This window comes from Trichechus manatus, unplaced genomic scaffold (genome assembly GCF_000243295.1).
Source record: "Trichechus manatus latirostris isolate Lorelei unplaced genomic scaffold, TriManLat1.0 scaffold00006, whole genome shotgun sequence".
Lineage (NCBI taxonomy): Eukaryota > Metazoa > Chordata > Mammalia > Sirenia > Trichechidae > Trichechus > Trichechus manatus.
Window position 1 is genome coordinate 18617086 of NW_004443942.1, and position 26111 is coordinate 18643196.

General features: G+C 35.9%; 1 protein-coding gene across 1 annotated transcript; it reads right to left on the reverse strand.

The window, feature by feature from the left end:
* Positions 1-351: 351 nt before the first annotated feature.
* CCDC34 (coiled-coil domain containing 34) lies at positions 352-26085 on the reverse strand. The gene is made up of 6 exons (XM_023737833.1): positions 25739-26085; positions 21289-21424; positions 14812-14919; positions 4726-4884; positions 3879-4020; positions 352-2217 (listed from the first exon to the last, which is right to left on the reverse strand). The coding sequence occupies exons 1-6, from the start codon at positions 26083-26085 to the stop codon at positions 2003-2005; spliced, it is 1107 nt and encodes a 368-aa protein (XP_023593601.1). The 3' UTR covers positions 352-2002.
* Positions 26086-26111: the final 26 nt, after the last annotated feature.

Below are 26111 nucleotides of genomic sequence, written 5' to 3' on the forward strand. Positions count from 1 at the left end.
TCTACCATCCCTATTTTTACTACTGGATCATGGATTTGTTGACCTTATAGGTTACCTATTTTAGAGCAGTCCCAGTCAAAGTAGTAATAGAAGTCCAAGACATAAATCTTTAAAATTTCAACAGAAATTTCAAATAGTTGTAATGGCTAAAATATAAAGTTCCTTGACTTTAGGAGAAATTAATGCAGGTTGAAAACACTAACCTCATGGTAATTGTTGAAGAAGACTTTGATAAAAATAGGGAACTGTTAACAATAAATGAGCTTAGTAGTCATTATCTTTTAAAAATCTATCATTAGGGCAGTGAGATAGGTCATCACAAGCCCATATGCTCAAGTCCAAACTCTGCAGCATGTAAAGTCTTTTACAATCTGACCCTTGCTTCTCCCCCAGCTACTTCTCACCACATATCGGTGAAATGTGGTCAGCTCTATGACCATCTCGAAAATTCCTGTTTATCTTTTACTAGCTCAAATGTCACCTCCTCTTAAACCCTTCATAGGTTGAAATGTCTCTTATCCATGTTCCTAGATGAACTCTGAACATGATTTTAGGCATAAGGTATCACAGTATGTAACCAGATATCACTGATAGTTGTTACACGTTTCCTAGCTAGGCTGTAAATGTTTGCTAAATTAAATAAATATCATTTAAATCCTAAATCAATATGCAAAATGTCTGTTACAGAGTAAATATTCAATTAATACTGGTGAGACTAATTAGTGATTGAATGAATGACAAATCTTATTAGAATTATTGTTACAGCTAAAAATTGTGTAAGTCTACTTCTGTGAAATTAAGACTACTACTGCTACCCTGGAAAATTCTACATCCTCTCTCTATAGGTGAATTTTTCAAGTAGAATGATCACCTGGAAGTTTCACTGTATCTGAAAAGTTCTGAGAAAGATGACCAGACCTCTAAATCAGCAAATCCTACTGATCCTCCCAAAATGCTCTCTGCTTAGACGTGAATTTTCCTAGACTTCTGATGACATGAAACCTTTCAAACATTCTGCTGTTGTTTCCTTGCGTTAACCAATATCACCCGAACACCAAAAACTTGGTGGATGACTACCTAGCAGAAACATGGAAATGTATTCTAAATAGGAATCACTTTTAAATGAATTTACTAAACTTTGTATTGCCACAACAAAATTTCATTTCTTGATCATTCTCTAAAAAGAGATAGACTTTTAAATTTTAATAAAAAGTTGAGTGCTATTTTAATAATCCTTTGAATGACTTCAAATGTACTTACTAATAAGATCTGTGAACATTTAACATTTTTGACAATAAAAAATGATGCACTGGTAATCCTACATTCAAATAAAAATTTGCATTTCAAAATTAGCAAGCTAACTATAATTAATGTACAATTATTTTTACAAAGTACAGCAAAATATTCATTGCTGTCTCAAGATCCATAGTACCAAAAAATGTTTTAAATTTTCCTTTGAAAATTCCAGTCCTTTTTTTGTTACAAATCATGCCACTAATTATTTTTAAGTATCTATGTACAGAAAAATATACCAAAATCCATCAACAAAGACTGTTTTTGATTAATCTAGGATTCCAACCCATGCAGATTGTTCGAAGAGTTATCTGAAGTATACAGTTTAGAAATGATCATTTGAATGATTTAATCTTAATCTTATTATGTTCAAAAACATAAAACTAAGAACACAGAGTATGCAAAACTGTTGCTTTATTGATATTACAGTTTAGCTTTAATACACACCAAATACAAACACAATTATTAATTAGACATTTAGTCACTTATCCTGCAAAACAATATGCCAGGATCAACCTTGAAACATTTATAAAAATCAAAATGTATGAAATAGCTCCTCAACTACTCTAAGGACTCCACAGACAAATGCAAAAATGGGAACTTGTCAATCATCAGGTCAAATGGTGAGTTACTGATTAAGTAGTAAGAAATGATTTCTGACTTTAAAATTAAATAGCTCCAGGTAAAAACATGTTATTTCCCACATATGCTATCTTTGTACTCTGTGCAGAGTTCCAAGGCAAAGATTGCTTCTGGCTTTATGAATTACCAGAGATGATGACCTGTGTGGCTGACTTATCACAGGTCTTTTATTCTTCTTTCCTGATAGATCCTTAGCTTCTTTGGGAGGAGGCATATGAATTGGTTTCCATGGAATTGGATTATAAAAGGCTGGTTCTGGATAGGAGTTTCCACTGTAAAAGCCTAATATTATTTTTAAAAAGAGAAAAAAACACTTAAATCAAAGAAATGACTTATTTTAAAATCCGAGCAAAATGTTAAAAAATCTGAAGGGCAAAAATGTCATTGATAAACTGGTTTGATTCACTTAAAACTTGAACTCTTGTATACTAACTCTTCTTAAATATGGTAACTATTACAGTATAAATATTAAAATATAAATAATTCTAAAAATCCAAAGGTTAATTTATAACTAAATATAAAAAATGTTTAGAAAAGTTTATGAAGAAATTAATTTTAGAACCCTTAAATTGAACAAAATCTTCATTCTCTTAATTCAGTCTGGAGAACTACTGATTGTGTACTAGCTTCCTCCTGTCAGACGCTAAAGTTTACAGAAAAAAATTTATTTTGCATATGTAGCTAATGTGAATCAAAATTCTTGTTTAGAATCACTGAAATGCTGAACTACTGTCACTCAAATTATTAAGATTTCACATTATCACTATACTTTCGATCACTAATTATGTAGCACTCGCCTGCTGGAATGCATGAGGTGTTCAACGCATTGTGATGCCTGGGACGTAATAACTACGTGAAGGAGGAACAGTTTGCAAATTATATCCAAATCTTCCAGTCACCATATGCATATAAATTCCTTTATTTCATAATTTGTAAAAAATGATATGGACATAAAGAATACAGACTTATGAGCAGTAAAGCACTTGCAAACAATATACTGTTTGTCAAAATTAAACTCATTAAAAACATGAAAAAATTAATAAAGTAACCCATTATTTTAGCAATTAGCTTTTGGTCAATATTTATTCCACCTAAAATTTTAATTTTACCATCCAATCACGTGATTAAAATCCTTGCTTAATCATTACCCTTTTTTCAAACAAGAAAGAAAAAAAAGGAAGCAGACCATGCTCAGTAGCTGTAATGAATGACCTTTGTGACATATACGAGAGGCCTAAATCCTGACAGCAGGAATGTGTCATTCAGACACCGGCAGCCCACTTTGACTGCAAAGATATGTCAACACACACTTCACCAAGATGGTCAAAACAAAGTCTGGAATATGTTCTATTGTGTGAACAAAATAGAAAGGGAGTATTTTTCACAATAAATCACTTAAACAAGTGAAGGCAGCTGTCAGCAAGGTATGAGCTTCCAACATGAAGCAGAGAGAAAAGCATGCATTGCCATTTATAATCAGACCAAGCCTAAAGGCCAACTGGCTCTGCATCTGGCTCATGTGTTGTCTAGTATTCTATCCTGCAAAAAGATTGTGCCAGAGGCACTGGAGCTCTGCTTTAGAGCCAGTCAGAAGGGAAGGAAAAGTAACCCAATTGATATATCCTGATTAAGGCTTTATCATCCATGAACTATAAGAGAATTTTACTTGTTTCTTACTGCTAGAAATCATTACTTTAAAGCTTAAGTCTGAGTTTTGCGACCACTGATGTTAAGAAAATAACAAATATCCAGTTTATGTGAAATGACAATAAATTTGTGGTATCCCCACAGGAATATAGTATGTTATACATAATCTTTTGGAAAATAGTAATTTGAAAGAAAAATTATTTTTACACATTTCTATTTCTGCCAAAAGGAAACTAAATGTATAATATTTGCTCCTGCAAACCATATTTATGTAAGCCACTAGCATAAAAACCAACCTGTAAGTTTTCCATTGGCATAACCATAGCTCTTTGCAGCTGGACGAGGTTTATTTTTTGCATTTTCCAACCATTCCTTAAATTTTTTTTCTGCTATTTCCTTTTTTTCTTGTAATTCAGCTTGCCGCTGTTTTTCTTTTTCCTTAAAATGACAAGACAAAAAAAAATTTCAGGGATATTCTGTAACTAAAAATTCCATTCAATATCTACTGCTTTCTCCCCCCAGTAGTTTCCCACCCGAGTTGCTTACAGGCCATAAATATTTAATCATATTTCTGTAATTTGAGAGTAAAATTCAATACGGTCAGGAATGTGTTACCAAGGAGTCTGCCTCTGAACAACAATAGGACATTAACCCAAGAGAAAAAAGGAATTTGCCGTGTTAAAAGAATACTAATTACACTATACACTGAAACCCATGAAAGCTGGAACTCGACAGGACTGCCTCGTTTTTCTGGATCTTGCAATTTCTCTGCCTTTGACAAGGTGCTGTCTTATCACTTTTCCATTGCTCTCTATTAGTGAAAATATTTCTGTTTTCCTTCTCTGACAGGTTTCCGCCATTCACAGGTTCCAGCTTTCACAGCTTTTACTGTATAAAACTTCATAAAAGTGGATTGAAAAATATTTAAAAGCAGTAACAACAAAAAGTTTTGAACCTGACTGAAAAATATCAACAAGTTTATTACTATTTCTCAACCAAAGAAAACCACAAATGAATATTCACTTCTAAAGCTTAAACACAGTATGCTAGAATAAATAGAAATAGCTCCATGTATTTATTTTACAGTCAGCACATATAAACACCAAAGTCACACATTCTAGTAGGCCGTTCTAATAAAAATACCTTTTCTTTCTTCTTCTTTTCACATTCTTCAGCATTTTTTTTCTTTAGCCACTCTTGATATTTTTCTTTTGCTTTTTCTTGCAAAAGTTCTTTTTCTAGTTCCTTTGCTGCTTTTTCCTCCATTTCTTTATTAATTTTTTGTTCCCTTTCTTTTCTTTTCTTAAATAAAAACAGGAGAGATTTAATTGGAATACTTGTAATTACCTTCATACCAGGAATGATCATTATATATAGTAATTTGTGAAACTTCAGTTATTTCTTAAAATAGGTGATAGATAGTACAGTGGGTGGCACAATGTGGCTTATGAAAATATATAACATACCTGCAATTACCTGTTCAATGTTAGTCTACCAGTTGGCTCTAAGTTTTATGAGGGCACTGACAAAGGTCTTTCTCACAAAAGTACGGTCTGAGTCAGGGACAGTAAATAGTAGGTGCTCAATAAAGATTTGTTAAATAAATTAGTGAATGACAATTACAACCTGTTGTATTTTCCTAAATCTTAGTATTTTTTAATGAATGTCTATCTTCCCTCTAAAATAGAAGCCACATGTGTACACATCTCCTTGTAAGATAGTTTGCCAATACGAATACTTGAGTAAATCTTCCCCATTAGTGAATTACAGAAAGACAAAATAATAATATTTTGGCCCATCAAGTACTGCTGTAAGGACACATATAGGCAAATCTCTGGCAATGTAATTCTTATAAGTCTTACACAGATGGGGGGCTGGCAAACTACAGCCAGGAGGCCAAATCTGATCTGCCAGCAACCTTTATTTGTAAATAATGTTGTAATGGCACATGGCCACACCTATTAGTTTACATATTTATTATCTATGGCTGCTTTTGCACTACAACAGCAAAACTGAATATCTCCAACAGAAACTGTATAACCCACGAAGTCTAAAATATTTACTATCTGGCCCTTTACAGGAAAAGTTTGCTGACCCCCTACATAAACTATAATGCAGTATTTGTTCCTTTCTCATTTAAAAGATTATCCACCAGATAAAAATCTATCTACAAAATGATACTTAAGGTATGAAATAGTAAACATAAAAGATCTTCCTTTTCTCTTGTTTTAATTTCTTGAAATAAGGAAAAAAATCTCAAGAATGTCCATTAATAAATGAATGCATACACAAAATGTGGTATACACATACAATAGAATATTACTCAGCCATAAAGAGAAATGAAATCCTGATACATGTCACACATGGAAGAACACTGCAAACATTATGCTGAGTGCAATAAGTCAGTGACAAAAGGACAAATATTGTATGATCCCATTTAAAAATATCTAGAATAAGCAGGTATATAGAGACTAAAGTTTATTAAGTTATAAGAGATGGGCAGAAGGGAGGAAGAGAGGGAGACTCATTACAACTTTATGCCAGTAAATACAACAATTCAGATAAAATACAATGGCTTGAAATACACCACTTCCCAAAACTGACTAAAAAAGAAATAAAGTGAATAACCCTCTACTTGTAAACAATTGAATTCAGAATTAAAAAATCCTCCCCACAAAGAAAACTCCAGCTTCTGATGGCTTCATTGGTGAATTTTATTATACATTTAAGGGAGAAATAATACCAAATCCTACACAAATTATTTTAGAAAATAGAGGAAAAGGGAACACATCTAAACTCGTATCAAGAGACCAGCATTACCCTAATTTCAAAACCAGGCATGGTAATTGCAAGATACTGTCCAACAGGGATAGGATTATCTTTTCAATAATGTTAGAACAAACGGATCTCCATATGCAAAAAAATGAATCTTGACCTTTATCTTGACCATATATTAAAATTAACTTGAAGTAGACATACAGGTAAAAGCTAAAGCTATAAAACTTCTGGAAGACAACAAAGGACAATACTTTTACACTTTGAGATAGGCAAACATTTCTCAAACAGGTCACAAAAACGACAAACCACAAAAAGAAAAAATTGAAATACTGAATTTCATCAACATTAAAAACTTGTGCTCTTTAAAAACCACTATTAAGAAAAATTAAATAAGAAGCCACACATCAGGAGAAAATCTTTGATGCGTATATATATTCCAAATTTTTATATATATATTTATATATATCTCAAATAAATATCTGAAATATATATATCAAATATATTTGATTAACAACCTGTGATATACAGATGATGCAACCTTGCCTGCTGAAAGTGAAGAGGACATGAAGCATTTATTGATGAAGATCAAAGACCACAGCCTTCAGTATGGATTACACCTCAACATAAAGAAAACAAAAATCCTCACAACAGGACCAACAAGCAACATCATGATAAATGGAGAAAACACTGAAGTCGTCGAGGATTTTATTTTACTTGGATCCACAATCAACCCCATGGAAGCAGCAGACAAGAAATCAAAGAATGCATTGCACTGGGCAAATCTGCTGCAAAAGACCTCTCTAAAGTGTTAAACAGCAAAGACTTTAAGGACTAAGGTGTACTTGACCCAAGCCTTGATGTTTTTAATCACTTCATATGCATGTGAAAGCTGGACAATGAATAAGGAAGGCTGAAGAAGTAGTGATGCAATTCTTTATGAATTACAGTGTTGGCGAAGAATACTGAATATACCACAGATTGCCAGAAGAACAAATCTGTCTTGGAAGAAGTATAGCCAGAATGCTCCTTAGAAGCGAGGATGGCAAGACTTCCTCTCACGAATTTTGGACATGTTATCAAGAGGGACCACTCCCTGGAGAAAGTCATCGTGCTTGGTAGAGTAGAAGGTCAGTGAAAAAGAGGAAGACCTTCAACGAGATGGACTGACATAATGGCTGCAACAATGGGCTCAAGCATAACAATGATTGTGAGGATGGCACAGGACCGGGTAGTGTCTCGTTCTGTTGTACACCGGGTCGCTATGAGTCGGCACCAACTCAATGGCACCTAACACGATATCTCAAATATATATACATATGTACATATATATATATATATACATATATATATACACACACACCTGACAAAGGACTTGTAACCTAAATATATAAAGAATTCTTACAACTTAATACAACACAAAATCCTTCCAAAAAAGTGGACAAAGACAGGAACTAATGCTTCACAAAAGAGATGTAGAGATGGTCAATAAGCTCACAAACAGAAACTAAACAACAGACCTCAGGGAAATGCAAACTAAAAGAACAATGATACACCACTACACACAAGAGAGGCTAAAATGAAAAAGACCAACAATAACAAATTTGACAAGGATGTGGAGCAAATGAGACTTTCATACAATGGCTGTGGGAATGTGAAACGGTACAAGCACTTCAGAAAAACAGTTTGCCAATTTCTTATAAAGTTTAACACATACTTATCATACAACCCAGCAATTTAGCTCTTAGGTACTTACCCAAGTAAAACGAAACCAAATGTCCACAAAATAACTTATAACTTGTACATGAATGGTCACAGGCTTTTATTCATAATACCTTAAAAATGGAAACAATCCTAACTGTCCATCAAATGAGTAAACAATTTGTGGTATACAGGCAGTCCCTGGATTACGAATGAGTTCCATTCCTAAACCTGCTTTAAATCAAATTTGTACGTAAGTCGAACAGTAGGTACGGTTCCTATCTAACATCAGTAAGTCAAATGTTTGTCTTAGTATATAGTACATAATGTAAAAAACATTGAAGAAACACTTCCAGATAGACTATATCATCTTTAACATAGTAATACAGTAATAGTAATGTTTTCATGCCTGTCGCAAAGTAGAGCCCGTTTGTTACTATGAACCATTGTGTTCAAATTTTTAATATAATAGGCTTTATAAGTCTGACATTTGTAACCTGGGGACTGCTTGTATACATAGGATAGAATATTACTCGGTATAAAAAGGTACAAAGTTGATACATTCCATAGCAGAATAAATTTAAGAACAAAAAGAGCTCAACACAAAAGAGTTTAAATTCTATGATTTCATTTATATGACATTCTAGAAAAGGCAAATTCAATCTACAGGGACAGAAAGCAAACTAATGGTTTCCCTGAAGCTAGGGCTTGCTGGGGAGGTGGTATCAGAAGTTAACTGCAAAGGGTCACAAGGGAAATTTTTTGAGGAGATGGAAAAGTTCGATATCTGTATACTTAAAATAAGTGTATTTTATTATATGTAAATTATAACTTATATTCAGTCTGTACTCTGAGCAAGTAATCTGAGAAGCTGGACTATATGAAGAAGAATGTGGCATCAGGATTGGAGGAAGATTCATTAACCGCCTGTGTTACACAGATGACACAAACTTACTTGCTGAAGGTGAAGAGGGCTTGAAATACTTACTGATGAAGATCAGACTACAGCCCTCAGGATGGATTACACCTCAACATAAATAAAACAAAAATCCTCACAAATGGACCAATAAGCAACATCATGACAAATGGAGAAAAGATTGACGTTGTCAAGGATTTCCTTTTACTTGGATCCACAATCAACACCCATGAAAACATCTGTCAAGAAATCAAATAATGTATTGCATTGGTCAAATCTGCTACAAAAGACCTCTTTAAAGTGTTAAAAAGCAAAGATGTTACTTTGAGAACTAAGGTGTGCCTGACCCAAGCCATGGTGTTTTCAACTGTCTCATATGCATGTGAAAGTTGGACAATGAATAAGAAACAACAAAGAAAAATTGACGCCTTTAAATTACAGTGTTGGCAAAGAACACTGACTATACCAAGGACTGCCAGAAGAACAAATTTGTCTTGGAAGAAGTACAGCAAGAATGCTCCTTAGAAACGAAGATGGTGCGACTTTGTCTCTTGTACTTTGGAAATGTTATCAGGACAGACCAGTCCCTGGAGAAAGACATCATGTTTGGTAAAGTAGAGGGTCAGCGAAAAAGAGGAAGACCCTCAACGAGATGGACTGATACAATGGCTGCAACAATGGGCTCAAACACAGCAATGACTGTGCGGAAGGCACAGGACTGGGCAACGTTTTGTTCTGTTGTACACAGGGTCGCTATAAGTCAAACCAACTCGACAGTACCTAACGACAACAAACTATAGCTTAATAAAGTTGATTAACAAAAATAAGATAGGTTCTCTGCAGGATTTAAGCTAAAGAGGAGAGAACAGAATGCTTTTAGTTAGCAAGAAGAGAACACAGCAGGCACTCAGGGAGAAGTACTGAGAGACAGAAGCCATCTCCTAAGTGGCTTCTGATTTTTTGACACTCTGGAGCTACATCACAACACAGCACAATAAACCTTCCTTTTCTTAAAATGGTGCCAGAGAGAACTTCTGTTTCCTGCAACTATAGGAAACTAACAAAACAACTGGCTACTTAAAGTTTCTGAATTTTTATTTTAGTTCCTCAAGTAGTGCCTGGCATACAGTAAAGCTGAATAAGCATTTGTCAAATGCATGAATGATGAGAGACAGTTTGATAATCATACAGCTTGTGGATCTGAATTAATTTTTTAGACAGGCAGTCCCTGGGTCAATGAACATCTGACTTATGTACAACCCATAGTTACAAATCAACCCCCATAAAGCCTATTATATTAAAAATTCGAGATATATACAATGGTTTATAATAACAAATGGGTGCTACTTTGTGATATGCATCCAAACAGTATTATTATTATTGTATTATTATGTTAAAGATGTTTTAGGGTATCTGGAAGTGCTTCTTTAATTTTTTTTACTCATTGAAAGGTACACTATATAGTAAGACAAACATTTGACTGATGTAGATACGAACTGAACCTAACTGTTCTGACTTATGTACAAATTCGACTTAAAGACAGACTTAGGAACGGAACTTGTTCATAATCTAAGGATTGCCTGTATTAAAAATGTTGGATCCACACCTTGAGAATCAAAAAATAATTTTTATTTTAAATATTTTTAAAACACTAAAAGATGATTTTACAAAATATTTCAAAGCACACTGTAAAAAACAAATCTAGAAAAAAAAAAATTAGTAAGGCAGCACAGATGTAAGAGGACCAGATGAGATAAACCATTTATTTTTAAAGGACTTAACAATTTACAATCATATTACAATGAACTAGCTTTGCTAATGGATACATAAATTCTTTTTGTCTAATTTTTTGATAGAACACAGCGAAAATGACTTGGAGAAAATAACAACCACAGATATAGCTAAAATGTGAATGACGCTGGAGGCAGGGCAGACCACACACCATGAAATGTAAACAGAGGAGGAAAAAACTAGATGCCAGACAGGAAGAGAAGAACCAGGAGGGCAGTCTTTACAAATAGAGGTAAATGTAACTAAGACTGAAATAAGAAATCTGATAGGTTTAGAAGGAAAAAAAAAAGAAAAAATTCGAGTAATCAATTATTCCTTAACATGCACATGAGTTCTACAGAACAGATTAAATTTCTCAGGTTTCATTTTAGGACTATTCTCAAACTTACGGAATCTTGCTTTCAATAATAATTAGTGATTTATGTCAGGGCAAGCCATTTCCCTCCAAAAGAAAGAATTTTTTCTCAAATAATTGGCTTAGGTTTACTGTCACTAATTAAACAGTGAATATATCATCTCCCAGCAGTATCTCACATTCTTAGATAAACAACTATATTTGAGTGGCATGGTAAAATTAGCTTAATGGAGTTAGAAGATAAGAGTGGCTTTTAGAGGAGAGAGCATACTATTCTGCACATGTAATACTATTTTGTTTTATAATTATACATTTCAAAAAATATTTCCCAAAGTTTTGTAACTGTCACACAGACTTATTCTGATTTTGGCATTTATTCACAAAAATGTTCTCTCACTGCATTATGCTATGAAGTAAACTAAAAAACAGAACAAAGCAATAATTTACTTCTGAAGTAAAAAACAAACACATTTATGGTTAAAACACATACTAGTTTAAACAGTCTTCTTACAATACTTTGATGAAGGCTATGTCATTTTCAGTTTACTAACATTATCTACATAAAATGGTGCTCTTATTAATACCACTGTGAATTAGATAAGGACAAAAAAATTATAATTAAAAAATTAAAAACTCTGTTCTACATTTAATAATTTGCCTGAATCCAGCCAATTAGATTATAACAAAAGCAGTACCATCCTAAATATGTAAAAATCACAATAGAAAACAAATTAACAGAGTAAGTATTTATAAAATTTCTAATTTGTGATCCAATATAGAAATGATTGAAAATGAAAAGGAAGACAATACATTCATTCATTCAAATAACAAATGCTTATTTGCTGTATGCAAAGCACTATGCTAGATATCTGTAATGGATAGAAAGTAATATAATAAAAAATTCCTGTCCTTAACGGTCTTAAAATTATAAAGGGAGTAAAGACATATGCATAATACAAAACAACAACATAACAAATACATAATAGAAGGCAGTATATGATAAAGTGCCATAAAAGTGATACAAATTGAACAGGGATTTAGAGAAGGAATGGAATGCTAATTTCTAGCATGTATTCAGGAATAAGAAGCCCTGGTAGTGTAATGGTTAAACACTTGGCGAACCCACCAACTGCTCAACAGGAGAAAAGACTTGGTGGTCACAGGGGACAACTCAGTCAGTTGGAATAACACAGGTCATAAAGATAATGTTCTACATCCTAGTTTGGTGAGTAGCATCTGGGGTCTTAAAAGCTTGCAAGTGGCCATCGAAGATACAACTATTGATCTCTTCTCATCTGGAGCAAAGGAGAATAAAGGAAATCAAAGACTCAAGAAGAAAAGAGTCCACAGGACTAATAGCCCACACAAACTACGGCATCTTCTAGCCTGAGACCAGAAGAATTAGATGGTGCCTGGCTACCACTACCAACCAGTTCTGACCAGGGACACAATAGACGGTCACGGATAGAATAGGGGAAAAATGCAGAATAAAACTCAAATTCCTAAAAAAGACCAGACTTACTGGACTGACAGAGACTAGAGGAACTCCAGAGGCTATCGCCCTAAGGTACCCTTTTGACTTACAACTGAAGCCACTCTCAGAGGTCACTTTTCAGCCAAATAATAGATTGGCTTATAAAATAAACAATACCACCTGGGAGGAATGTGCTCCCTTAACCAACCATACGAGACCAATCAGACAACATTTAACCAAAACCAAAGATGAGAAGGCAAGGAGGGGAAGGGAAGCTAGATAAATGGAAATGGAACAAACAGAATGGAAATAACGAGAATGCTGACACATTGAGAAAACTGTAACCAATGTCATGGAACAATCTGTATAAAAAGTGTTAAATGGGAACTTAATTTGCTGTGTAAACTTTCACCTAAAACACAAATATTCAAAAAAAGAAAAGAAAAGACCTGGTGATCTGCTTCCGTAAAGATTACTGCCTTGGAAACCCTATGGGGCAGTTCTACTCTGTCCTACAAGGTCACTATGAATTGGAATTGACGTGAGAGAACACAACAACAACAATCAGGGAATGCTACATGCAGTAAATGATCTGAGTTGGAGGGTAAAAGGAAAGATAGGGTAGAGGATATGATAAGCTGATAAAACGTCATATATAAAAATACAGAACATTAAGCACAAAAGTGTTCTCAAAATTTCCCATGAACACATATTCCCAGGGGCTAGGGAGTGTAGTCCAATGTTCAAGATGTCTTCGAAACTGGCTGTGTACCTTAAAAATATAAAATTTATATTCTACTCCATTACGTATCTGTGCTTGTTTTAATATTAAAAATATAACATTTCCTCTCAAAATTTTCCAGGAAAACTACTACTTCAAGAAGATGGGCCATGATTATCTTGTGCGTACTCCTGAAGGGATCCTAGTAAAAGCAATAGCATAGAATGAAGGGAAGAATGGGAGGGAGACATAGCGGAAATGGAAGTTTTGGTCAAAAAGCAGAAGGTCTTTAATCAGCCAGGCTAGAGTTGTTAAAACCTCATTCAGAGGACAGTGGGGAAACATGAAAAATAGTTTTTGAATTGGGGACTTCTTCAGCAAGATACAAAGGATGAATATATGCATTCAGCAAATATTTTGGGGTAACTACTGGAACCCTGGTGTTGCAGTGGGGTTAAGTGCTTGGCTGCTAACCGAAAGGTTGGTGGTTCGAACCCACAAACCGCTCCATGGAGAAAGATGTGGTAGTAGGCTCCTGTAAAGATTTACAGCCTTGGAAACCCTCTGGGGCAGTTCTACTCTGCCCTAAAGGGTCACTATGAGACAGATTTGACTCGATGGCAATGGGTTTACTATATGCTACAGTGACCTGGTGGCGCAGTAGCTAAGCTTTCCGGCTGCTAACCGAAAGGCTGGTGCTTCGACAAAGGCTGGTGCTTCGAACCCACCAGATGCTCCATAGGAGAAAGAGGCGACAGTCTGCTTCTGTAAAGATTACAGCCTTGGAAACCATATGAGCAGTTCTGCTTTGTCCTATCAGGTCACTATGAGTCGGAATTGACTTGATGTTAATGGGTTTTTGGGTTTACTATGTGCTGGTACTCATTTAGCTGATGAGGAACTGAACAAGAGAGGCAAAAATTCCTGCCTATATTATGGACCTTACATTCCAGAATGGGAAAATAAGCAACAAATAAGTTTAAAGATGCCATGAGACCAGACAGGAAGAGATCACACACAGAGGAGTAGTAATTGTAAAGGAAAGGAAGAGATGACCACAAATGACAGAAGAATTTTGATTATGTTTGGGTAACTTAGAAGATAGCAGCACCAGTAAGAGAAATAAAGGAATTAGGAGAATGGCTCTATAGAGGGAGAATGGGCAATAAAGGGCTATTTCAGATTGGCAGGCTCAAAGGTGCCAGCAGACTTAACAGATGGAAATCCAGGACTCCAGAAGGTCAGGTCTAGGGATACAGACTTGCTGATAGCCTGCAGGCAGGTAGTAGTGGAAGCTTCATGAGGGCAAAAGAGAAAAGCAAAGGGCAGAAGACAGAGCCTTGGATAAATATCCACAAGGAATAAAAATAAATAAATAAAATAACCAGAGAAGAAAGAATCTAAGAAAAATATAAGAAAAACCTAGGTAATAAGGGAGTAACGGAGAGACTTTGCAAAAGACGTATCTGTGTGCGTGTGTGTCTTTTTCTCCTTACCTGTTCATTCTTTTTCTGAACCCATTCCTTATGCTTTTCTTCAGCAATTATTTTTCTTTTTTCATGTTCTTCCTTTTTTTTTCTTTTTTCTAGTTGTTGATTTAATTCCTGTAGATTTTATTTAAAGAAAAAGCAACATTTAATAGCAAGTACTCACATCACATATTTTCAAAAGGCTGAGGTTAACCAAATTAAACAAGAATATAATTTTTTTCATAGAAAACATACCACTAGTGACACTAACTTACTTAAGTAACTAGTCCATGATGAGAAAAAGCATTGGTAAAAAGTATAAGTCATTTTTCAGAAATGCAAATAATTGCTTGGCAGCAAAACACTAGTTTCTTAGACTAAACTTCAGCTAAATTACCCTCATTGAAATCAACTTTCCCACACATAAATTTTGGCATCACTGTAAAGGTACTGGCAAAAACTCAAGAGAATTGTAACTTTTTTTTTTAACAGTTATAAAAGCTTCTAGATTCTTGATGAAGATAAAGGACAGGAATTAAATAATCCCTAAATTAAAATTTTAATTCAAAGTTATACCAAATAAGAAATGTAAAGATGTCATTCGATTTTCCTTAGGGAAATAAATAATGTAGATTTTTTTTTCATTGGTTTGATAGCTGCTGAAGTGTAAAACAAAACCACATTCATATCCCAGATTATTTAACTGCCTTGCTGTCACTCGAATCTACACGTTTGGGCATTTCCTCAGGAAAAAGAATGTGGAAGGTATGGCCAAATAAAACTGTAAGCTGAATGCCACCACTCTGTCACTCATCAGTTAAATTACTGCATTAGTTGAGAATGCTATTCAAACTAGACTTCTAGCACTGTACTATCATAATTACTGGTAATTTTTCTTGTCTCTCCTTAGATACTAACAACCAGATACTTTTACATATCTTCCATTGGTTCCCACTTCTCCCTTTCTAAGACCTACCTACCTGGGGATGGGTGGTAGTAGGAAGGATGTTTTTTCAACTTTCAGACAAATGAAGATAAACTCTACACCAAGAATATATCTTTGCACTTTAGAACAACTGGGCCCAGGACACCTGCCTCCCATGACCTCTCATCCTAAAATTCTGCTGCATAGAAAATAGCTGCCTTGACTCTGAAAAGTCCTCCAACTCTTGAACACGACTCCAACAAGCAAAATACCCATCTTGAGTTTAAGGATTCTTTACTACCTCTGCATATGCTGTTTCTTCATTACTCACTCAATATATGTTTATGGAGTGCCTGCTAAGGAGCTAACAAGAACTGAGATGTAAAGATGAACCTCCAGAAGTCTCTGATCTAATCTGATCTTATATACACCAAAAAATTAAGTGCCATATTGTGAGGTATTGTCTATAACAGGAGTTGAGAGAAGGGAAGGGAAAGGAAGAGAATACACAGCATGGTCCAGGGTAGTCAGAAATGAGCAAACACCATCAAAGGAGCAGTAAGGAGATGGCCTGACTAGAAGGAAGAGATCGGGGGAGATGGGTAGTAAAAAATTAGAGTGTGGTACTAACTAAATGGAAAAAAGTCTTCTGAGACAGGCAAAGTAAATTGAACATTATGAAGCAGGAATACATAGCAAAAGGGATGATTTAGAGCTCTTAATGGTAAAACTTGAAGACCGCATTTGAGGAGATTAGAACTATTTTGACAGAGACTGACAAGTAAATTGCCACAGTATATGAGTTGTGAGGGGAAGACGGTCTAGACTTGTGTTGGGTAACAAAGAAGGGGGAAATGTGTGTGTGTGTGTATCTGTGTGTGTATACACACACATATTATATATACACATACATAAATACATCAAAATAAAAAATAAGACTTTGTAACAGGCTAGATCTAGATCTGACAACTATGTATCTAAAATTTTCCAAAACAGTCCTGAACTCATGTAATTTTTACATTACTCATGTAATTATTTAAATATACAATTATAAAGATATCATTGATTAAATCTATGTATCTTTTTAAGACTCTTAATATAAATAAACTCAAAATTCAGAAAAAAAAAAAAAAAAACAGACTTTGTGTTCCTATTTTGTGGTTGATGCTGATATATGAGTTTTAAGGAAGGAAATCTCAAAACGTGCCTAGAAGATACTACCACTAACCCAAACAGTGCTCTAAGCTCAGGAAATCTGTTCAAGTAATTTGCCAATTCAGAATACACATCACATTCTGAGCCCCGAACCTCCCATCCAAGGCTGGCCCCTCTTAGAATTTCCCACTCTGAATGACTCCATCTGTTCACCACCAAGGGAAGCCTCTTCCAGGACACAGCTGGAGTCTTCTCTCACAAGACCCCACATCATCTTCTGGTACACCACTAGATTTCAACAGGATTATAGCTATTTTCCCATACAGTAAACACTTTATTAGGCATAACCAAAATTCACTGAGGATCTTAAACAAGTATTTTTGCCCACTTTCAAAGAATTTTTTGCCACTGAAGGAAACAATTGGAAAAACTGACAGTTTTGTGTTCATCAACTCCATAGCCTGCCCTTTCCCTCAATAAGTGCTGCTGAATGAAATGGCCAAAAGCAAGATGGTAAAAAAAAAAAAAAAAGAAAGAAAGAAAAAGCACCTAGATAATTTTTATAATTTAGAACAAACTGTACTAAAATGTTAAAGCAAATGTTAAAAATGAGAATTAGTCAAAGGTCATAGAGAATTTATGGCAGTCTGCTAACGAATTTTAAAAAAATAAGTAAAAATGTAAATAAAATTTAAAAAGGCTAGAAAACCAATACTATCGTTTTTCATAACACTAATGTTCAACGTTTACCACATGTATCATCTGAACAATAGTTATAAATGCAAAACATTTTGTAAGTGGATAATTTTGATAGGTTAAAATAATTTTTTCACTCAATCCCACAGAGAGATTTGAAACAAATCTAGATGTCTTACTGGAATCAAGTATATGAGTGCTGAGGGTATTTTTAATGACCCAACTTCATTTAAATTTTATCCTTTAAATTTTAAAGGCAGAAAATAAAAAAGACAGAATAAGTTAAATAATACTAAGTCTGACCCATTTATTTCTAAAATACATCTCGGTACCCTGAAGAAAGCACTTAAATTGGAAGCTAAAAATAGGGCTACAACGCCATCAACATCACTAATTAAAATCTTGGTAAAGTTCCTTCTTTGGCCCTTGTGCTTTTTATCTTTAATAGGGATCTGACATAAATTGTTCTTATGGTTAAAAATCTGTGCTTTTAATGATACGATTTGTAAACAAAGGAAATACTGTAAATAAGGACAAAAAATATAAGAATGACTTAGAAAACGAAACAGAGAAAAGCATGAAAAGAATGTAAATATCACAACAGCCAAAGGTGAGCTTACAATAAATTGAATAGTTGGCCTATATGTTATGATGTCCCTGGAATAATTTGTATAAGATTTGTGCTAAAATATTTTAATCGATTCAGAGTTAATAAGGAAGAAGCCATAAGAAATGTCAAGCTACTAACTACATGAAAAGGTTTCCATCTCTCAACCAAATTACAAATAATTTATACCTTGCTATGTGCTCAATCATTGTGGTAGGGACTTTATATTCATTATTTTAATCTGTTCTCAAACAGATCTCCATGGTAGCTATTATTATCTCCTTTTTATACATAATAATAACTAACTTCTATTGAGTGCTCCTATATTCTAGGCCATATCCTGATGTTCATTTAGTCCTTGTAACAACAACACGATGAGGTTAAGTATTATTCTCTCCCTTTTACTGATGAAGAAATCAAAGCACAGAGAGGTTAAGGATTTGCCCAAGGTCCAAGTTTTGAACTCAGGAAATATGGCTCAAGAATTTTGTAGTTTTAACCACTCCACTATTGCCTCTCTATCATCTGGCTTATAGATGAAGAAACTGAGGCTAAGAGAAGTTAAAAAAAAACCTTCCCAAGGTTACAGAGTTAAAATTTCAGTGCAGTCCTGTAATTTAATTCTTTCTTTGTATATTGACTCTAAAATTGACTTGAAGTGATCCTCCATTTTTTAAATATAAAAAGTGACTACTAGCATGGCCAGACATAAAGCAAAATACCATAAACTGAATTCTACTTTTCCACTGACTCACTACACCTACACACTGGTGTTTTCCAAATTGTGAGTCTAAAATCAATTTAATGGCTTATGACTAGCCTCATAAAAAAAAAAAAAAAAGAATGCAGCATTAGTATATTGCACACAGTTAAAATATTATTTCAGATAAGTATGTGTGTGTATATATATGCTTGTACGTAACACAAAGCAGATTTCTCACTGTAAGCAAATATTTTGAAAGCCACTGCACTAAATTATGTAATTTGTAATGGTAACACTGAGGTTGAGGTAAGAGAAGAGAGTCTGGATGGAGTCCCAATAATATAAACTAATTCTGAAAATAAATGAAAAGGCTTTAAGAAGGCCATGAATAACAATGATATAAAAGTACTGATAAAATCAAAACCTGCCATCTTTATACTTTGTCTCATTTAATCCTCAGAAAATTTCCTGTGACAAAGGTATTATGTTATCCCTCTAGTACACAGGATGAAATTGAAGTTTAAAAGTTTAAGTAACTTGCCTAAAGTCACCCAGCAAATAACAAGTTTGGAACTAGAGCGTTTATTAAGCCTGCCTGACACCAAACATTGCTCAAACCCTGTGCCCTTCTAAGAGAAAACAAGTGCTTCTCTCACAGTGTATTTTTCCAGGAATAAACTCATAAACTAGAAAACAAAGTATTATATAATAGGAAAATGGCATAATGCACTGGTTTCTACAATCATCTGAATCAGGCCAAGCCTCCTAAACATGAAACTGCTTACCTCATTAGATACCCATTACAGAAATAAACAACTAGTTTCAAAAGTGATACAGGAAATTTATTCCATGGAATGTTAAGGATATGGGCAAAACTTTAGTTCCAAGGATTTTTATGGCAATATGGTTACTAATAGTTGAGAATAAGCTTAAATATACACCAACAATGAACTAAGTATATTTTAATATATGTATTTAATACATTTAAAGTATATTTTAATAAAATATTAGACAGCCATTTAAAATGATGATGCAAAAATATTCAATGATATGGAAATATAATAACAATGTAACAGGCAGAAAAAAGAAGGTTACAAAAGAGTTTCATTCTATTTCATTAAAAACAACAAGTATTCACAATCCAAATCTATTTGGTTCCTGTGTTTGGATAAGGAGAACTCAAGAGAGAGAGTTTGGATAATGAGGAACACCAAATTATCTAAATCTATTTGGCTGCTAGGTAGTAGACAGCAAATAGTAAGAGTTTGAAGCATGAGGGATTCATGTGAAAATGTATCTAGAGTTATTTGTTTTTTGTTTGGTTAGTGAGAGTGCTGATAGTGATGGATAGCAACCCCACCCCGCAACACACATACACACACTCATTGAACCCGAAAAAAAAAAAACACTGCCATTGAGTCGATTCTGACTCATAGCAACCCTACAGGACAGAGGAAAACTGCCCCACAGGGTTTCCAAGAAGAGCCTGGTGGATTCGAACTGCCAGCCTTTTGGTTAGCAGCCATAGCTCTTAACCACTATGCCACCAGGGTGTCCACATACACATACACACACACAAACACACAAAGTCATTTGGGGAAGTTGCATCCTACACAGGGGTTAGGTTTTCAAGTCAGTGCATGAGTCAAAAATCGTCTATAGTCAAAATTATGGGTGAAAAATGTATTAGACCTCTTCCCTAAAGTTGTTTCAGTTGAGCTCCAGATGAAGTAGTTGACTTATGTTTCAGACTCATATTACATGCACACACACACAATACATATGTTTATACACTGGAATCACACGCAGAGAAACATCTATAAGCCAGGCAGGGAGTCAGACAAAAATGGAAACACCCTGAAAGACCAACAGATTCCCATCTCCCAGCAGGTATTCATTCTAGGGAACATGCTCTCTGAGTGATGAGGAGGTAGATTCCTATGTCTATTTCAATTTTTGTCTCTCTCTTTCCTTAAAATTTTTACTGAGTGTATACAGTTAAATTTCACCTTGTAAAATGTCATTTCCTGATTTTGACTTAGCCTTAGTTAAATGTACATATGATCAAGCTCCATTGTTAAGTGTCTGTGTGCATACATTTCTACATATATACGTTTTTAAAATTTACATGGAAGAAAATCTGGAAGGCTATACCTCATAATATTAACAGTGATTACCTTCAGATGGTAAGATTAAAGGAAATTTAAATTTTCTTAATTATGCTTATCTATATTTTCCAAATGCTCTTACAGTGAATACATACTACTTTTATAATAACAGAGTTATTAAAATTGATGTAGTAAACTGATAGAGCTAATGCAAAAACTTTGTTTTGGGAGGCGTTAACATTTTAATTTCAAGAGCAGCTCTACTTTGTGAGCTCCCAGATTAAATAAAAAGAAAACCGTCTAGTTTTACCTCTAGAGCTTTCTGTTGTAGACGGTCACGTTCTTCTTTTTCCTTGCCAACAAACCACACTTCCCATGGTGTCAGGCTGCCTTCTGGTAAGCGCACCTGTTTCTGTTCTTCTTGGGTATCTTCTGATTCAACCTCACTAGTACAGAGAGCATAGTGTAGCATTGTACATAAAACTCTTTGGCTTACTAGTCAAAATCACTTCGCTGTACAGTGTAAGCAGTAATTATGTATTTAGTGCTGTGATTTATAATATTGTGATTTATACGTAAATGTATGTAAATTATATGTAAATACATATATGTATATGAAACATCATGAAAAGGAAGACCAATATTTAATTTATCCATCAAACTGCCTTTGAATATCTTCCTTTCCTAAAACCACATTATTTAAAAATCCACTCAGATAACCCACACCCAGTCCATTAAACTCAGTGCCAACACTCTTTTTCCTTTAAAATCTTATATCTGGACAACTATTACAATGCAGAGTCCCTGGGTGGTGTAAACGTCAGCTGCTAAGTGAAAGGTTGGCGGTTCAAGTCCACTCAGAGGCACCTCAGAAGATAGGCCTGGTGATCTACTTCTGAAAAATCAGCCATTAAAAACCCTATGGTTTTAAAAACCCTACTCTGACACACATAGGGTAGCTATGAATCAGAATCAAGTCGTCAGCAACTGGACTGGAATTAAAATGTATGATCCTAATCAGATCCTGGAGCAGACCTCCCTTCCTCTCCCATTCCCTTCTTCCTTTTTAGGACATTATTGGGCAAATGGCAAAGTTTGAATAATGTATGGGGATTAGGTAACAGTACTGTAACAATGTTTTTTTCTGATTTTGATAATTATACTGCAGTTATGTAGAATACACACTGAAATATTTAGAAATAAAGCGGCATCATGTCTGCAACTTATTCTTAAACGATTCAGGAAAAAAAGAACATGTATATACAAAGAGATTTATAAAGCAAATCTGTTAATAACTGGGGAGGCCCTGGTGGTGCAGTGGTTAAGAGCTACGGCTGCTAACCAAAAGGTCGGCAGTTCGAATCCACCAGGCTCTTTTTGGAAACCCTATGGGGCAGTTCTACTCTGTCCTGTAGGGTCGCTATGAGTTGAAATCGACTCGACAGCAACGGGTTTGGCTTGTTTTTTGTTTTTTTTTTGGGTAATGCATGAACAAAAGGATACTCTCTTTTCAACTTTCCTGTAAGTCTGAAATTGTTTTGAAAGTTAGCAGAAATGAAAATAAAATGACCCTTCTCAAACATTTCAATTGACTCCCTTTCACCAGATTTTTTTTTAGGCTGGTTATGTCCTACCATAGCCTCCATCTCCACCATGCACCTTCTGTCAGTCTGTCTTTTCTGGGTGTAAGGAAAATTAACTACAGACTCAAGCTAAAGAGAAGAGGGGAAGCGAAAGGTACCATAAGTATATGTAAATAAAGAACACAGGGACTTGGCCAGATACACAAGCCTCACAATACTCAGGGAAAGCTCAAAAATCAGCACCCATGGAAAGAAAAGTTATTCAGGACCCAAGGCAGCTTTAGAGACTATTGTTACTAGTCTCTTTAACACTTCTACTTCTGGCAACTAATTGCCTCGCCTGCTGCTAAGCACAACTTTTCTCTACCTCATAGCTTGAGCTTACTCATTTTTTTTTTTGCTGCTGTATTTCTTCATTCATCCATACCCTCATGGAATTGTATTCTAGTGAGAGACACTGTTGATGTGTTATTTCTTAGACATGTCTTTCCGTTTCGGTCTTGCGAATGACCTCACTGCTCTATAGTTTCAACTATTACTACATGCTGATGATACCTAGAACAGTAATTCCAAGCTGGACTTTTCTCCTGAGCTCCAGATCTTTATTTCCAACCACCTGAGAGACAGCTCCACTTAGATATCAAACTCAGTCCAAAACACGAATAATCATCTTCCACCACCCACTTACCACTTGTTCCCCCCCCAAAAAATTTTGTTCCTCCTCTTATAATCCTACCTCAGTGATAGTTTCACCCATCCACCATTTACCTGAGCCAGAAACCAGGCAGATCTTTAACACCTCTTGCTCCCCTTCCACACCTGGTCCCTCTTACTTCCCACACCCATATAGTCATCTAGTCATGTCAGTTCCACTTCCTTCAGTTCTCTCAAGCCAATCTCTGGTTCTCGTTGGCTTCCTGAGTTGCTGTCCCAGTTGGTCCTGACTTTTGACACTCTGTGCACAACAGAGCAAAAAACTGCCTGATCCTGCGCCATCCCCAAAATCTGTGGCAGATCAGACCCTTGTGATCCATAGGTTTTCATGGCTGATTTTTGGAAGTAGATTGCCAGGCCCTTCTTTCTAATCTTAGTCTGGAAGTTCTGCTAAAAACCCGTTCATCATGACAACACACAAGCCTCCACTCACAGACCAGATGGGTGGTGCCTGTGCATGAGGTGCATTGGCCAGGAATCAAACTCAGAATTCCCACATGGAAGGCGAGAATTCTACTACTGAACCTCTCTAGGAGGTTGCATTCATTCAGATATTTGAGCACCTAATATACATCTGACATTTGCCACACACACTGCCTGACAAATCCTGCATTTTCTTTCCAGACCCATAGCCCACCAATCCCTTTGATTGATAGGGACTGAACTGTCATTTAATAAAAAAAGGTAGCCTTAGCCAACCCCCCCCACCCGCCCCACACAAACACAACCCTCCCAGTGTGATCAGCTCATTCAGTATCTGGATAACGTGAAACATGTCTGGCTCCTTCCCTGGTGGGCTCCGTTTGGTCAGGGCTTTGGCTCTTAGGTGATGCAAGGTCTCAGTAGCTGAGCTGTAGTACTGATGGACATTCACTCCTTCACATTACTCAATTCTGTTGTTTATACTTGGAAGGTATTTTCCAAAACCTTAAAAAACGTATTTAAAAAAACTCTGGTACCAACTCAGCCCTGAAGAATCCCTGTATACACCCAGGTGGAAATGGACTCCTGAAACTCTAACATTAAGTTCTACTATCAGGTTGATGGAGATGGCCAGTCTGGAGAACTGATTTGCTTGGTTACTCTTTCTGATCTCCGTTCCAACCACGTACTTACTTTTACTTCTCATCCTTAAAGAGACTCACTCTTGTAACCTTGTGTATGGCTCACTTCACATGGTTCCATATTCCATTCACTCACACTGGGTGTAAATGACTTATGCTCAAGGGAACTATCTTGATACTTATACATTAAACATGTGTTCTCTGGTCTTTCTCAGATCTCCCGTACTGTGCTTTGTACAGTTTGACAATTAAAACCAAAGAAAAACCCATTACAGCCTAGTCGATTTTGACTCATAGCGACCCTCCAGGACAGGGTAAAACTGCCCCATAGGTTTTCCAAGGAGCGGCTAACTGCTGACCTTTTGGTTAGCAGCCAAGCTCTTAGCCACAATTAGGAACTTACATTTCCTGAAGATGATGTAATGAGTCCACCCCAGAATGGACCTGCATTACTCAGGCCTGTCTCAGAAAAAGAAATTTCTGCAGGGTTAGGCCCTTTGCTCCTATTTCTATATATCCACTAACAGTCATGTAGTACAAGGAAGAGAGAACATATTGGTGCACTTTGGTACTAGCCCCAGCTAGATTAATAATGAGGTGTATGGTTTTGGATCAGACTTTTTATTTGTATTCTGAATTGTAGTTTTCTTATTTGTAAAATGAGTAGATTGATCTAGGATTTAATTCCATAAGGGTAGAGATTATTTCTATCTTATTTACAGTCCCAAATACTAGACTAGTATGTGGCACAAAATAAATGCTTGCTGAATGAATTGCAGAAATAAACAATTTAAGATGGCTGTAATAATCCCTTTGGTTCTAACATTTTTTGATTGAATGACTTCTATCCCACTGTAAGGAAGTGTTCAGACAAGACCCAACGCTGGCTCTGGATGCTGAGGTTGACATCTCTAACCTCTGTGCTTCGGCTCTTCTATGATTAAGCTCTTTGTCTTTGACTAATGTACTGTTTACTACATCTACATTACTAGAAATGGGTAGATTTTTCAAAATAACCACACGTAATACTAAGGTACAGTAAACCACATTCTGACATTAAGTGTCTGAACAAGAGTTTGGGAGTCCACTATCTGGCTTTTGAGGGTTCATAAAACTCCTTAAATAGTAGCAATTTTGTGGAGAGCGAGATTGTAACAATCATCATATCCTCAGGAAAAAGGATTAAGAATCACAGAAGACATGTTGTTAATTGAAAGCTGATCCAGGACTTTGCTGCTTACGCATCATAAAGAAACCCCAAACTCTTTAAGCGCAAAAAAGGGAGAAGGACCGCCTTTGAAGCAGAAAACAGGCGTGTGTTTGGCCGGCAGAGGAAGGTACTTAGAGGGTCTAAGGTATCTTGAGAATGGCTGTATCGGCCGGGCGGCCTCGGGTTTACCTGGAGCACCCCTGTAACTCCATTCCTTTCAGGCTCGCCACCTTGGCCTCTGAGTCATGGTCATCTTCGTCTACGTCTTCCTCATCCTCCTCGTCACCGTCATCCTCGTCAAACGGGAAGCTCTGGTGGCCGAGGGGAGACAACAGCGACATGGTGGAATTGCTGCAGCTCGGCGGCGGCGACGGAGAGCACAAAGACACCGTCACCACCTCCAGCCCCTGCCCCCGCGCGCCCGCCATGAAGACGGAGAAAGAGCCTGAGGAACGCCGAGACCTGGGCCTACAGTCTGCCGGAAACCAGGTGTGAGGAGACACAGAAGTAACCCCCGGACGCCCGACCGCCCACATCTGCCCCGCCAAGTTCAAACCAGCGG